The sequence below is a fragment of the Ammospiza nelsoni genome, chromosome 23, assembly GCF_027579445.1.
Source record: "Ammospiza nelsoni isolate bAmmNel1 chromosome 23, bAmmNel1.pri, whole genome shotgun sequence".
NCBI lineage: Eukaryota > Metazoa > Chordata > Aves > Passeriformes > Passerellidae > Ammospiza > Ammospiza nelsoni.
Window position 1 is genome coordinate 4143040 of NC_080655.1, and position 16276 is coordinate 4159315.

Genomic DNA, 16276 nt, shown 5'->3' on the forward strand with positions numbered 1-16276 from the left:
GCAGGGAATGAGGGATGTGGGTGCAAGGGGCCCTGCTTTTCATGTTTGCTTGACAATAGGGTTAGGGGGTATTTTCTCAGCTGCTCCCACACTCCTGTCCATCCCACTCATGTCAGAAGCACCCTCCTCCCTCAAAAAGTTAAGTCCATGGGAACTGAGTTAAGACCATGTGGTTCTCATAGATCTCATTGATCTCATTCCTTCTCCTCCTCTGACCAGGAGAAGCAACCACACACCCCAAACTCTGAGCCCGTTGCCCCCTTGACTTCCCATCCTAAGGAGGAACCTTTCCCAGCTGCATTCCTTGCTCCTTGGGTGGCCTAAACAGTGCAAGCCCCTCCTTGGTGTTAGGGTCAGGGGCTGGGCTCTGCCCCATCCCTTCCCCTGGAGTTTCTGGGAGCTGCAGCCTCCTTTCCCAGGGATGGGGAGTGGCACAGACTCCATGGACAGGGGGACTGCAAGCACAGCAAACCCCTTTGACCTCAGCCAGATTCTTTGGCTGCTGGTTTGTAGAGCTCCCCAGGGAACAGTGCCCTTTTTAACTTGCTTCTGAAGGCTTCTGATGGTTTCTTTGCTGCTTCAGAGGCTTCGGAGATCATGAAGAGCATTGGGGAAGCCATCCAGTACCTGCACTCGATCAACATCGCGCACCGGGACGTGAAGGTACCACCCTGAGCCCCCCTGGCAGTGCCAGGGCCCAGCCCTGCTGCTCCATGAGGCATTCATGTTCTCTGAACAGAGATAATAATTCTCTCTCCCCGGATTTTTCCTGGGGAAGGCAGTGAGAAGCTCAGAGGAAAACAATTCTTATCTCTGCTTGCTGCTCCTGTTGTTTAGGATGTGTGGAATGTGTTATGGGGATTGTTTAGTGAAGAAGATGGGTGTTTAGACTGAATGATTAGAAAAAAGCTGTGTTGTGACTGTCTGGAGACAGCCATGGGTTTTTCTGTAGCATTTCTTTATAGTGTAGTATCTTTTTAGTGTAGTGTGAAAAACGCCAATCACTTGTTTTTAGAATTTTAAAAGTTTGATAGTAATAAAATGGTTATAAAAATAGTAATATAATTAGAGTAATAAAAATTTGGACAATTAGGATTTAGTTCAATATGAGACAATAAGAACAAAGACTTATGGACAGTCTGGGTACCTCTTTCTTTTACCTTTTCTGTCTGAATCTTGGTAAAATGGCCAAACCTGCTGTTTCCTGCAGGGTGGGGGTGTGTTTCCACATCCCCCTGCTCACTCTGCTCCAAGGGGCAGAGCTGCTCCAGAGGTTTTATCTACCAGCAGCCCCACAGCTTGTTTGTAAAGACAAATACACTATTCCTCTCAATCCCATATCCCCGATTTCCTGCTTGTGACCCAAGGTGGGTCTGAGAGGACCGGTGTCACAGACATCTTTTATCAAAAATCCTTTCCTTAGGACTTTTTCTCCTGAGAAGCTGAGAGGCCTCAGGAACAAAATGTAAACAATGGTTATCTGCTGCTGTGGAATGCAACAAGTAGATCTTTGATTAGCCTATGTTGGTTGTTTCTAACTAATGGCCAATCACAGTGAGCTGAGAAAGTCCGAGACAGAAGCTTTTGTTATCATTCCTTCTTTTTCCATTCTTAGCCAGCCTTCTGATGAAATCCTTTCTTCTATTATCTTAGTATAGTTTTAATATCATAAAATAATAAATCAAGACTTCTGAAACACAGAGTCATATCCTCATATCTTCCCTCATCCTAAGACCACTGTGAACACGGTCACAGACCGGGTTCAACAGCAGAGCTCAGCACTAAGCTAAGGCACAGCCTAACCCTGTGGAGCAGCATCCTGGATGCCTCAGGAGGAACATTCCCCAGGAAATCTGTGTTGGGTGTTGGGGTCACCCTCCCTGATGGCTCACTCCTTGTCCCTGTGTGTTCCCAGCCAGAGAACCTCCTGTACACCTCCAAGCGGCCCAACGCCGTGCTGAAACTCACCGACTTCGGCTTCGCCAAGGAAACCACCACGCACAACTCGCTGGCCACGCCCTGCTACACACCCTACTACGTGGGTGAGTGGAGGAACATCAGGGGTAGGATGGTTGGGGATGGATGGAGATGAGAGATCTCTGCAGCCAGGGCTTGGAATTTGGGGTTTATTGCAAAGGGTGCAGGGCCCTGCTGGGAGCTGCCAGCCACAGCTGGAGCAGGACTGAGAGAAGTAAAGAGAGAGAAGGCAAGAGTGTGGTAAAGAGGATGAGAGAGTAAAAGAGAGGATAAGAAAGTAAGAGAGCGAGGTTCCCATTACAATACAATAAATCTTCTTCTGTGCTGAATATTCTGATTCTCACTAACCAATCTAGTCCAAGATACAAATCCTGCAGCATTTCATACAGCCTATAAGAATCATTACATTACCATATTGTATTACATTTTAAACCCTAAAAACTCCTCTTTGGGCCCTTCTGCCAAACTGTAGGGTCTGCTCTGACCCTTGGGCCTGTCTGCAAGCAGAGGGTGTTGTTCCATCAAAAGGGGATCACCTTCAGCTGGCCACACCATTGTTTTCCAGTTATTCAGTAACTGAGGGATCTCAAAGCTCGCTTTCATTTCAATCTCGCTTATAGTTTCCATATTCTCAAAATCTTTTGCCAGGCAATCATATTTATAAGGCTTTCCTGTTTCATTTTCCAGGTAAATGCCTGGGGGCTGGCCCTGGGGTTGGTGTAGGAGTGTGCCCCCTGTTAAAAGTGACAAAACCATCTTTTGTCTCCTGGAGCCTGCAGCAGGGAGCTGGGGGCTGCTCCAGGCAGAGCTTCCCACAGTGGCTCTTGATGTCTCCATGGGGTGTCAGAGCCCTCTCACCCAGTGCTGACACTCAGATTTAGGATTTTCTTTCTGTTTTTACCAGCTCCAGAAGTGCTGGGCCCAGAGAAGTACGACAAGTCCTGTGACATGTGGTCCCTGGGTGTCATCATGTATATTCTGTAAGTCTGAGGGTTCCTGTCCCTCCTGCAGGGCTCAGCTCCTGCTCCTGCACTGCCTTGTGCTCCTGGGGAGGTTTTTGGGGTGCCACATTGACTCTGTTCCCCCTCCTGGCGCAGGCTGTGTGGGTACCCCCCCTTCTACTCCAACCACGGCCTGGCCATCTCTCCTGGCATGAAGAAGAGGATCCGGATGGGCCAGTACGAGTTCCCCAACCCCGAGTGGTCCGAGGTGTCAGAGGAAGGTAAACGTGGTCCCTGTGGGGCCTGTGCCCAGGCTGAGGTCTCCTTTGGAGGGCTGGGAGGAGCTCAGACCCCTGGCTGTGGCAGGAGTCACCTCTCAGCATCTGCATCTCTGCTGGAGAGGCTTTTGCTGAAGGGTTTGTGCAGGGTCAGGTGTGTGGCACAGGGGAGGGCACACGGGAGGGCACTCAGGGATTTTGGGGCTGGGGCTGGGCCCCCCAGGAGCTGCTGCTGGCCCCTGACCCTGCCCCAACCCCTGCAGTGAAGCAGCTGATCCGAAACCTGCTGAAGACAGACCCGACCCAGCGCATGACGATAACGGAGTTCATGAACCACCCCTGGATCATGGTGAGATGGGATCATGGGATCATAGAATGGGATGGGATCCATGGGATGGGATCCATGGGATGGGATGAGATGGAATGGGATGGGATTGATGGGATAATGAGATGGGATCCATGCGATGGGATGGGATCCATGGGATGGGATCCATGGGATGGGATGAGATAGTGGGATGGGATCCATGGGATAATGGGATGAGATCCAGAGGATAATGGGATGGGATAACGGGATGGTATGGGGTTGATGGGATGGGATCCATGGGATGGGATGGGATGGGATGGGATGGGATGGGATGGGATCCATGGGATCCATGGGATGGGTTAATGGGATGCTATGGGATCCATCCCAGCTCACGCTCCTCCCCTCTCCTGGCAGCAATCCATGCAGGTGCCCCAGACCCCACTGCACACCAGCCGTGTGCTGAAGGAGGAGAAGGACCTGTGGGAGGATGTGAAGGTAAAACCTCTCCTCTGACCCTGCCTGCAAAGCTCTGCACCCCTCTGTCATCTGGGGAATGTCCTCTCCTGGGCACTGCAGACCAGGCACATTCACTGTCCCTGGAAGTGTTCAAAACTGCATAGATGTGGCACTTGGGACATGATGTAGTGGTGGAGTGGCTGTGTTGGGTTAACATCTTTTATGAAAATCCTTTCCTTAGGATTTTTCCTCCTGAGAAGCTGAGAGGCCTCAGGAACAAAATGCAAACAATGGTTATCTGCTGCTGTGGGATGCAACAGGTGCATCTGGGATTGGTCTCATGGGGTTGTTTCTAATTAATGGCCAATCACAGTCAGCTGGCTGGGACAGAGAGTCCAAGACAGAGCCTTTGTTATCATTCCTTCTTTTTCCATTCTTAGCCAGCCTTCTGATGGAATCCTTTCTTCTATTCTTTTAGTATAGTTTTAATATAATATATATCATAAAATAATAAGTCAGCCTTCTGAAACATGGAGTCAGATCCTCATCTCTTCCCTCATCCTAAAACCCCAGTGAATTCTGTCACACCATCCTGCTCATTTTATTCCTTCTGAGGTAGCTGAGCTATTTGGGTGTGAAATAGATCCCCAAGAACTTAGAGACCTGGCTTGAGGAGACCATATTTCACCCTGGAGGGCTTTGCTGATGTCTCTGTGTGCCCGCAGGAGGAGATGACCAGTGCCCTGGCCACCATGAGAGTGGACTACGAACAAATCAAGATCAAGAAAATCGAGGATTCCTCGAACCCTCTGCTGATGAAGAGGAGGAAGAAAGCCAACCCCCCCGAGCCCACCACGCTGCCCCACTGAGGGCCCTGCCCACCAGCCCTCCAGAAAGCAATAACTATAAATATATATATATATATATTTTTTAAGGAAAAAAAAAGACAAAAAGAAACAGACTGTTCTATCGAGCGCATGGAATTCAGACATTTATACCAGACTAGTTATTTTTAGCTACTCACCTGTGTTTCTGACCTTTCTGGAGCAGGTGGTGAGATCCTCCCCCCTCTCAGATCCACACCTGCAGCCAGGGATTTTTTCGTCCTGTAGGTGAACGCCGCCAATAATTGGATTTTTATTTTTCTTTTGTGAAACAGTTTTGATTTATATATATATATTTTTTTTTTTCTTTTCCTCCTCCTTCCTTCCAAAGACATGGAAACTCCTGTGGTGACCTTTTTAGGGTATAGAACATATAAATATTTTTTAAAAACTACTGTAGAGCTGAAACCCAGACAGAGTGTTCCCTGTGTGGATGCTGGCTAGAAGCAGGCTCCAGGGACAGAGAGCTGTCCTGCTGTCCTGGGGAGGGAGGGTCCCAAATCAAGCACAGGAGCCAAAAAGCAGCACCCCAGCCCTCCCTGTCTGTCTGTCCGTGTGGGGTGTGTGTCTGTCTGTGGGCCTGCAGCTGCTCTGAAGTCTTTAGTCCATGGATGATGATGATGATGATGATGATTATTATTATTATTATTTTGTCACTTCGTTAAATGTGTTTGAATGGGGAAAAACAATTTTTTAAGGTTTAGTTTTTAGGTGATCTTTTTAGACACTGTATGGAATTTTAATTTGTTTTGAAAAACTGGTTTTTATCCCCCCCCCCCTTTTTTTTTTTTTAATTTTTTAAAATTGTTTTTGTCTGTTGGCTTATACTAATCTTCCCAGTCTGCTCTTCAGTCCTTTGGATTAAAGACACTTAAAGAGCCGCCCAGTCTCTCCTGTTGCTTGTGTGGCTGTGAAGAACCCACAGTGCTCCAGCTGCTCTCTCTCTGTGCCCTAAAATTGCTCTTTTTGCCACCAGAAAGGCTGAGCCCCCCTTGGGTGTTCTCTGGGGACACAACAGCCCTTTGCTTGGGGACAGAGGGACATCCCTGCCCAGCACGTGTCACCCCTGGGCTGGGGCTCTGGGGTGATGTGGGATTGTGTGGGATGATGCTGTGGGGTGCTATGGGGTGGTGTGGGATGTTTTGGAGGGGATGGGATGATGTGGAGTGCTGTGGGGTGCTGTGGGCTAGTGTGGAGTGCTATGGGATTGTATGGCATGATGCTGTGGGATGATGGTGTGGGGTGCTGTGGATGCTATGGGGTGATGTGGGAGGGCATGGGGTGCTGTGGATGATGGTGTGGGATGCTGTGGGGTGATGTGGGATGTTTTGGGAGGGTATGGGGTGCTGTGTATGCTGTGGGGTGATGTGGGATGGGGTGGGGTGCTATGGGGTGATGTGAGATGCTTTGGTAGGATGTGGGGTGATGCAGGATGATGAGGGGTGCTGTGGGTGCTGTGTATGCTGTGGGAAGCTATGGGGTGCTATGGGATGGTGTGGGGTGCTATGGGATTGTATGGAATGATTCTGTGGGATGATGGTGTGGGGTGCTGTGGATGCTGTGGATGCTGTGGATGATGATGTGGGGTGCTGTGGGTTGATGAGGATGATGGGGGGGGCTGTGGATGATGTGGATGGTGCTGTGGGGTGCTGTGGGGTGCTGTGGCTCTTGATGATGCTGTAGATGCTGTGGGGGGCTGTGGATGCTGTGGGGTGATGTGAAACGATGTGGAGTGCTTCAAACGATGTGGAGCGCTGTGGATGCTGCGGGTGATGCTGTGGCACACGGGGCCGCGGGTGCCATGCCCGGGTGCCGGCAGGGGACAGACAGACAGACAGACAGACACAGAGACACACAGACAGACACTGTGCCTGCCCTGTGTCGGGGCCGCCGGGGCTGTGCTCGGTTCCCGTTACCACCACCGGTGTCGGGGCTGCGGGAGCTGCCGCTGCTGCGGGAGGTGAGGAAGGGGCTCGTTGTAAAACATCTGGAAAGAAATGATGCATCTGACCCCATGATATCAGAAGGCTAATTAATTGATTAATGACTTTATTGTACTATATTATTCTATACTATATTACACTACATCTACACTGAAACTGCACCAGCACTCTGGGCAAAATAAGCCCGAAAAAGGCCCCACGTTAACAGAGGATTAACCCTTAAAAGCAACAGCCTGTGGCATATTCATACACCTCATCCATGATGCATAAATTCCACTCAAACACAGGATTCTGCCTGGGCAGTGTCAGCTTCTTCCTCTGAATCCTGACGGCGTCATCTGATCTGAGTGAGGCAGGAAGAAGTTCATTTCTCCTGATAATGGAGCAGTAAATTCTCTTTCTCTGAAAGATTCAGGCGTCCTGTGGCTGCTGTCTGTGTGAGTCCTTTCTTTAGGAAAAAAGTATCCTACATAGCATCGTTTCTATTTTAACATTTTGTTATAACCTAAAACTATATTTAACACACTACTTAAGAGAATTAACACAGCATCACTTTCTAACACAACACATACAATATTCATTTTAATATTTGCAAAAAGCCAATCATAAAATAGGCATTTTTCACATTGGTAAATATTCCAATACTGGTAAATATTCCAATACTGCATTTTTCATATTGGTAAATATTCTAATACTGGTTAATATTCCAATACTTGTAAATATTCCAATACTGCATTTTTCACATGGGAAAATATTCTAATACCTCATTTTCACATTGGTAAATATTCCAATACCGGTAAATATTTCAATAGTGGGAAATATTCCAATATTGCATTTTTCACATTGGAAAATATTCTAATACTGCATTTTTCACATGGGAAAATATTCTAATACCTCATTTTCACATTGGTAAATATTCCAATACCTGTAAATATTTCAATAGTGGGAAATATTTCAATATTGCATTTTTCACATTGGAAAATATTCTAATACCTCATTTTCACATTGGTAAATATTCCAGTACTGGTAAATATCCCAATACAGGATTTTTCCCATTGGTAAATATTCCAGTACTGGTAAATATCCCAATACCTGGGGCTGCCCAGCCGGGGGCTGGTCCCTGGCACTGCCCAGGCTGGGTCCTGCTGCCACTCCCGTGGCTGCTGCAGTGTCAGACACAGCACCCAGATGTGTTGAAGGTGTGGAGCACCCGCAGCAGTTTCCATCCCCCGAGGTCTCGCGGCCTTGCGTAGGTTCCACGTTTTGGAAAAAAAAAAAAACAAACCAAAAACAAAAAAACCCAAACAAAGATTCTCTAACCAAACGCAAATCCTGGCAGTGAACCCTCAGTTTGCCTCAGGGCAGGGATGAGGTTTGGGTTTCTTTTGTTACAGAGATCCTGTTTTGGAAATTACGGTGCTCACTGACACAAATCTCAACCCTGGCGGGAAGATGTGTGGCTTGAGATGTTTTCTGTGCTTGTTTGGGGAGGGAAGAGCAGAGCAGGCACCCACGGCTCATTTCCCTCTCCATTCCCACCAGCTGGGCACTGGGTTGAAGCCAGCAGTGGACACCAGGTCTCCAGGGTGGCCTTGGATCTCTCAGGGTGGTCTTGAAGCTTCCCATGGTGGTGCTGGAGCATCTCAGGATGGTCCTGGAGCTTCCAGGATGGTCCTGGAGCTTTCCATGGTGGTCATGAAGTCTCCCATAGTGGTCCTGAAGCTCCCAGGATGGTCCTCGATCTTCCCAGGCTTGCCCTGGAGCTTCCTATGATGGCTCTGAAGCTTCTCAGGATGGTGCTGAAGCTTCCCAGGGTGGTCCTGAAGCTTCCAGGATGGTCTTGGAGCTTCCCAGGTTGATCCTGGAACTTCTCATGGTGGCTCTGAAGCTTCCCAGGGTGGTCCTGGATCTTCCAAGGATGGTCCTGGAGCTTCCCATGATGGCCCTGGAGCTTCCCAGGATGGTTATGAAGTTTCCCATAGTGGTCTGAAGCTTCCCAGAGTGGTCCTGAAGCTTCCCATAGTGACTCTGGAGTTTCCAGAATGGCCCTGAAGCTTCCCAGGGTGGTCCTGGAGATTCCAGGATGGTGCTGGAGCTTCTCAGGATGGTCCTGGAGCTTCCCATGATGGCTCTGAAGCTTTCCAGGGTGGCCCTGGAGCTTTCCATGGTGGTCATAAAGTTTCCCACAGTGGTCCTGAAGCTTCCAGGATGGTCCCGGAACTTCCCAGGGTGGTTCTGAAGCTTCCCAGGATGGTCCTGAAGCTTCTCATGGTGGCCCTGAAGCTTCCAGGATGGTCCTGAACTTCCCAAGGTGGCCATGAAGCTTCCCAGGGTGGTTCTGAGGCTTCCCATGGTGGTCCTGGAGCTTCCCAGGCTTTCCTGACCATCCCAGCCCTGGAGAAGAAGGCTGCCCATGGTGTCACCCCCTCCACCCTCCCCTGTCCCTCCCTCCCCAGCAGAATTGTCCCCCTGGTGGGGTTTTGGCCACAGGCTCTCTCTTTGTGTCACTGCTTTCAGTGCCTGGGTGGGTGAAACCCGGGGCTGTTTCTGTGAAGCTGCTGGTGCTAAAAGGAATAGCTGGGGCAGTGTGGGTGGGGTGAGAACGGTTTTACTCACCCTGGGCTGTGTTTTGGTGCTTTTAGGTTTGAAACCCGAATTTTGGGGCAGATCTGCTCACAGGGAGCTGTAAATAAATCGGCCGGAGAGGGAAGAGGAGAGGTGCTGGGATTCTGGGGGCTCTGTGCAGGTAAGGATGGGAAAAGCAGCAGGAAGGAATTCAGTTTTGTGCTGGGGAAGGTGGGATGGATTCACACATCATGGCTGGAAGGAGATGAGATTCAAAATCCCTTCCAGAATCATTCTGTGGTTCCATCACCTTTGGGAAAACAACCCAAGGGCAGCCAGCATATCAAATCTTGGATTGAGGACCAAAATCTTGGACTGAGGAGCAAAATCTTGGGTTGAGAATCAAAATCTTGGTCTGGGACCTGAGGGAGGTGATGGCCACAATGATTTGCAGGAGTCAGCTGCATGGAAACCTGGGGGGACCTGAGACCTGCTGACTCCAGGGGAATCAGTGAACAATTCAGTGCAACATTTGAAATTTTAGTGGTTAGTAGAAAAATAACCCCTCTCTCCTCAGCCCACCTGCTTTATTTTTAGCAGCAAGCTTCCTGCTAAGGAAAAAAAAAATTTAAAAAATTATATATTTCTTGCTTTTGAGGTGATTTTGATCAAAAAATCTGGCTGTGCTCCAGGCTGATCACTGGGGAGGGGATGAATCACGAAGATCTCTGTTCTTATCTGTGCTCACCAGAAATTTCTGCTACTCTTGCAAGGATGGGGGTGAAGCCCCTTCCTCCAGCCGTGGTTTGCTGTGCTCCCATGGTGTTGGTCAACTCTGGACAGCCCCAGGAGCACAAAATGTCCTGTGGCTGGTGTGGATGTGCAGGAGGAAGGAGCGTTGTGCAACGGCAATGAGGAGCCCTCAGCTGGTTGCTGTTTCACTCCTGCCCTTTGTTTTGTGATTATTTACTGTTCATTGCCCTGATTTAGCATTGAGGGTGGTTGTTTTTCCATGAGGGTGGCTGTTTTCCCATGCCTGGGCTCCTTTTGGCCAAGGAAGATTTGGCTTGGTTGCTTTGGGTTGGTCTGTACCTTGGGAACACCTCCTGGTAAGCTGGACAACTCAAAAAGGCAAAAATTCTGTGCAAAATCTGCTGATGGTTGTATTTTTATTAAGGATTGGACCAAGCACATCAGGGGAATGTCAGGATTTAATAATGCAAAGCTTGGCCTGCATATAGCTAAATTGGTTAATGCTCGGAAAATGCTGGATTTCTGAAAATCCATTGGCATCAGCCTTTAAAAGGACAGCTGTGATGGAAATCTGGCTGGAAAAGCAGAAGAAGGAGATGTGATTTTCGCTCAGAGTAGGGTTTTCTTCAGAAATTGCCCCGTCAAAGTGTAACAAGCCCACAGGAATCTGCTCCAGGCTTTTCCAACCAGGAAAGGCAAAGCTCTGAAAATCAGCCCCAGCAGGCTGTGGAGATGGTGTGTGAGATGTGCCAGTCACAGCAGCTGGGCCCAGCGTTGCAAAAGAGCCAGGAAACCGAATTTCAGCTCAGAGAAAAAGTAAATCTGGTGCTGCTGCCAGGAAAGGAACTTTGTAGTCCAGCTCTGGAGCAAAGGAGATGGTTTGGTTGCTTCAGGGTGTGATGAAATGGTGGAGAGACCCTGCCAAGAGGCCGAAGGCAGCAGGTCACAAGGCAGAAAATGAGAACTGCTGGTGTTGAACCTCTAAATCAGCATCCCTGAGCATCTGCACTGCCTCCACCAGCCCCAGGAGGGGCAGTGCCTGTCCCACATCCCACACCCACGTTAATTAGTCACACGTTAATTAACGTCACACATGGATGCACTGCTGGCTGGGGTGGCGCTCAGAAATGTCACAGGGTGCCAGCTCTGTGCCCTCACCTTGTCCCTGCTGCTCTGTGGGCTTTTGGTACCTAAAGGGGCTTTTGATGAAGGTGGGGATGAGCATCTCAGAGGAGCTTGTACAGGGGAGAATGGGTTTTAATTAAAATAGAGTAGGTTTAGACTAGATATAAGGGAGAAACGTTTTAAAAGGAAGGTGGTGAAGCACTGCAATAGGCTGCTGGGAGAGGTGGTGGCTGCCCTGTCCCTGGAAACATTCAAGGCCAGGTTGGAAGTGGCCTGGAACAATCTGGGATGGTGGAAGGTGCCCCAGCCCATGGCATGAGGTAGGAACAATACGATCAACAAATTCCCTTCCAATCCAAACCATTCAGTGATCAGGAGCCTCCCTGGGGTTTGATTTTGGATCTGAGTCCTGTGCAGAGCCCAGGCTGTGTGAGGATGCAGTGACTGAGCGCAGAGGGGACAATGAATGGTGCCTGCTCCTGATAGTGCTGCTCCTGTGGGTGCTGCCCCTGTGGGTGCTGCCCCTGTGGGTGCTGCTCCTGTGGGTGCTGCTCCTGTGGGTGCTGCCCCTGTGGGTGCTGCTCCTGTGGGTGCTGCCCCTGTGGGTGCTGCTCCTGTGGGTGCTGCCCCTGTGGGTGCTGCTCCTGTGGGTGCTGCTCCTGTGGGTGCTGCTCTCCCAGCCCGCTCAGGCTCCTCTTCTCTCAGCCCTGAGTCACTGTGAAACCCCCAGCTCTGGGGCCGCTGTGGCTGCCAGCAGCTCGGCTGTGGCACGGCCGAGTCCCGTCCTGAGAACCTGGTGAGAACCTGCAGGGAACCTGCAGAGAACCTGCTGAGAACCTGGTGCCTTGCTGGGAAACTGGCACCTTGCTGAAAACCTGCTGAGAATCTGCTGAGAACCTGGTGAGAACCTGCTGGGAACATGTTGTGAACCTGCTGAGAACCTGGCACCTTGCTGAGAACCTGCACAGAACCTGCAGGGAACCTGCTGAGAACCTGGTACCTTACTGGGAACCTGCTGAGAACGTCGTGAGAACTTGGCATCTTGCTGAGACCCTGTTGATAACTTGCTGAGAAGCTGCAGGGAATCTGCTGAGAACCTGGTAAGAACCTGGTGAGAACCTGCAGAGAACCTGGTGAGAACCTGCAGAGAACCTGATGAGGACCTGCAGAGGACCTACACCTGGCTGAGAACCTGGCACTTTGCTGGGAATCTGTTAGGAACCTGCTAAGGACCTGCTGAGAACCTGCAGGGAAGGTCCCCACCACTCCCACCAGCCCCGCACAGCCCCTGCTCTGCCTGCAAGCCACCTGGAGGATGGTGTGGCCTTCCTTGCCCCATAACCACCATTCACCTGTTCTTTTCCTGCTCTGAACAGGCTCTGGAAGCAGCAGGGATGGGACAAAGCTTCTGCCAGGTTGGTGCGGCAGGATTGAATCCCTTTCCTTGTGATGGTGTTCACAGGGGTCTCAGGTTGAGGGAAGAGACGAGAACGTTGACTCCATGTTTCAGAAGGCTGATTTATTATTCTATGATATAAAACTATACTAAGAGAATAGAAGAAAGGATTTCATCAGAAGGCTACCTAAGAATAGCAAAAGAAATAATGATAACAAAGGTTTGTGTCTCTGGCAGAGACTCCAAGCCAGCTGACTGTGATTGGCCATTAATTAGAAACAACCACATGAGACCAATCCCAGATGCACCTGTTGCATTCCACAGCAGCAGATAACCATTGTTTACATTTTGTTCCTGAGGCCTCTCAGCTTCTCAGGAGAAAAAAATCCTAATGAAAGGATTTTTCATAAAATGTGTCTGTGACAAGAATAAATGCTGAAATCACATTAGTGCCCATTATTTTGGGTATTTTTATTATAATAAATGCTGAAACCACTTTAGTAACCATTGTTTTGGGTCTTTTTATTATAATAAATGCTGAAACCACTTTAGTACCAGGAGTGTGGTCCTGTTTTTAGCATCCAGCTCTGGTAATTACTCAGCCTCTCACCGCCTGAGGGAAGGAATTGGCAGCTCTGCAAAGCCAGGGCTGTGCCCTCCATGACCTATGTGCCCAGCTGGGGTTCTCAGCCCTGGTTTTGTTGCTCCCCCGGCCTCTTTCACGGCAAAAACCCCAATTTCAGTCATGTGCTGCCAAAATCTAGGGCACAGAGAGGCAGGAGCTGCGTGGGCCTGAGCAGTGCAACCAGTTCATGTTAAATAACAAATGTTAAAACTACAACCACAACAAAATGAGGAAAGTTCTGAAAGCTTCTGCAGTTCAGATGGAGTTACAGCAGAGTTTGTTTTAATTTTGCCCCTTTTTGTGTTTAAGGTCCCTCACATCACCTCAAGGCTTGTCCCTGGGCTTTGTGGGAGGCTGAAGGCTCATGGAGGAGGTGCTCATCTTCCTTGTGACAAGAGATAAATTTTTTCCTGTCCCAAGAAAGAGGCTAGTGAGGTTTCGTTCCTCAGTCTGTCTGTCTGTCCTGCTGTGTTCAGGAGGTGTCTGTCTGTCTGTCCTGCTGTGTTCAGGACACACTTCCACCCTGGTGTTCAGCTGGGATTTGCCCTCCTCACCTTGGCCAACAGCAGATGATGAAGAAAGTGAATTATTTTCCCTGGCAGCAAGCACCGCACCGGGTGCTCAGGGCTTTGAGGAAAGGTTCTAAAGAGAGAAAAAGCAAAAGCAGAAGGAGCAGCTCCCCGCAAGGCAGCAGTGGGGATGCAGAATTTGGGCTGGTGGAAGCTCAGCCCTGAGACAGAGAGGCTGGGAGGTGATTTAGGCTCTCAGGACTGGGGTTGCTGAGCTGGCAGTGCTCTCAGGGGGAGGATACCCAGCAAGGAAACCCAACTTCTGTGGGATAACAAAACCAGAAACCACCACCTTTGATCTCTACCACGGCTTCATGCTCTTACTGTAACACCCAGACTGCCACTGAGATTGGCAGGAACCACCTCAGCCCTGCTGGGGCTCACAGCAGAATTTGGGGAGCCAGGAGGAGCAAAAGGCTGGGGTTTATGGTGGTTTTTTCCCCCCCAGACACTGTGTCTTGGTTTGAAAAGCTGCGAGTCTGCTAAGGAAGGCAGGAGCCTCCCCTGAAATGGAGAATGTGAACCCTCCCCACCCCTCTGAATTGTTAGAGATTTTAAATTAAGGGGCTCTCAGGCAAAAATATGGGAGCAGGAAATAACAGTTCTTTAATAGGGAAAGGAGAAAAAAAAAAAAGGATAAAATAAACAATGCAGTACACTAGAACAACACTGCCAGAGTCAGAACCCAGCCTGACAGCCTGTGGGTCAGGGTGCTGGCAGCAGTCCCATTGGAATTGTGGCTCAGCCCTCCTGCAGTGTCAGGGCTGGTTCTGCTGGAGCAGGGATCCTGGAGAAAGGTGCAGTCTCTGCCTCTGAAGATCCAGGGGAAGAAGAGGCAGCTGCTGTTCCTCTGGGCAATCCAGTGCAGAAGCTGTGCTGGTGTTCCAGAATCTCCAGATTATATCCGGGTAGGAATGCTTGGCTCCTCCCTCTGGGCTCACATCTCCCAATGGGATGCTGCAGTTCTTATCAGCCATGCAGGGACATCCAATAGCTGTTATCAGCAATGTCCCCCTGGAGGGAGGAGCGAATGTGGTCACTCAGAGAGATAAGGCAAACTGCCCACTTGACAAAGGTAATCTGCCATACAGATGGTAATTGGAAACATCTTGCATTGCAATCTTCAGCACACTGATATTTTGGGTTTAGCTGATGCTGGGAGCTGAGGGATGTGCAGAGCTGCTGCCCACACCCAGCACAGGTCAGGGTGCAGCCTGGAGGGACACTGGGTGATGCTGGTGCCAGGATTCCAGCTGGAATTAGTCAGCTGTGATGGTGCCCTGGATCTCCCAGCTCTCCAAGCTGCCATTTGAGCTTTTTTCCCTGTTTTTTAAAAGCAGCGCATCCCGTGGACAGAGCTCCAGCACTGGGAAGATGCTGCTGGAGGATCGCACCATTCAAGGGATTGCTCCTCCCATGGTGTTTCCCTACTCTAAGGGATCAATGCCAGGAATCTGGTGAGAAATTTGCTTTTAAATGTGACAGATCTCAGGTTTTCTCACTTCTCTGATTGTTAACACAAGCAAGGTGTCCCTGTGCGTCCTTCCCACCTGGCTCTGTGCCCTCTCCCAGCCCAGTGACACCAGACACAGCATCCAGGGCTGGACCTGATTTACAGCTGAGAGCCCACAAGAACAGGACAGAGGCTGCCTTCATTCGAGAGTCTTTATTAGCAAAAATAAAGGATTTCTTGTTATATCATTTCAGATAAATAGATGGAAGTTCACCCAGTGACAGAAGCCGTGCTGATGTTGTCCTTGGCTCCAGGGCTGTCCTTGCTTCTCCTATGACATCAAAGGTGTTTGGAGGGAAAGACAAGCTCAGAACGGGCTCAACAGGAGCTTAATGTGCTTTGTAAGAAGCTTAATTTAATTTTACAGTCTTTGGCTGCCCTTGAGCCTGAGCTTTCAGCAGGAGGAGCAACCCATGGAGCAGCATTACTGCCCTGCTCTGGAACATCCAATTCCTGCAGGGATCCCCTGCTGCCTCCAGAAATAAATCCCATATAAATAACCTCTCATCAGCTGGGAACTTGCACAGCAAACACCAAACTGGCAGTGTTTCATCAGCTGGGGGCTTTTAGACTTCTAAATATTAGAAGTCAAAGCCTCTCTTGGGGTTGTGGCATTTTCCTCTGGCTCAGGGTCCACCAGGTGAGGAGGAAGATGAGCCCTAAAATCAGCCACTTTGGGGGGCACCGAAGATGCTCCCACTCATGAGGATCCAAAATCCAATCCCAGCAGTGGTGGGAGCAGCCCCAAGAATTTGAATGCAAATTACCTGAGCCACCTTAAAATGGTGGTTAATTAAACATCCTCTAACTGGTAAAAGAAAATGTACAGCAGTGAAACAGTGAGGAAAACCCAATCAGAGACTGGGAAACAGTAAAGTTAACTTTGGAAAGTGCAGGGTGGACAACCCAGCAGCTCTGGAAGGCAGACACTGAGCAATATTTAAGAA

At 49.6% G+C, this 16276-nt stretch overlaps 1 protein-coding gene across 1 annotated transcript in view; it reads left to right on the plus strand.

Moving 5' to 3' along the window:
* The window catches only part of MAPKAPK2 (MAPK activated protein kinase 2), a 41182-nt gene extending 35461 nt beyond the window's left edge, over nucleotides 1-5721 (plus strand). Inside the window, exons 4-10 of the mRNA XM_059488051.1 lie at nucleotides 584-663; nucleotides 1916-2042; nucleotides 2882-2957; nucleotides 3075-3199; nucleotides 3460-3545; nucleotides 3915-3995; nucleotides 4682-5721. Of these exons, the coding sequence (XP_059344034.1) occupies nucleotides 584-663; nucleotides 1916-2042; nucleotides 2882-2957; nucleotides 3075-3199; nucleotides 3460-3545; nucleotides 3915-3995; nucleotides 4682-4825 (719 nt within the window). The 3' untranslated portion in view covers nucleotides 4826-5721. The remainder of the gene's footprint in view (nucleotides 1-583; nucleotides 664-1915; nucleotides 2043-2881; nucleotides 2958-3074; nucleotides 3200-3459; nucleotides 3546-3914; nucleotides 3996-4681) is intronic.
* Nucleotides 5722-16276: the final 10555 nt, after the last annotated feature.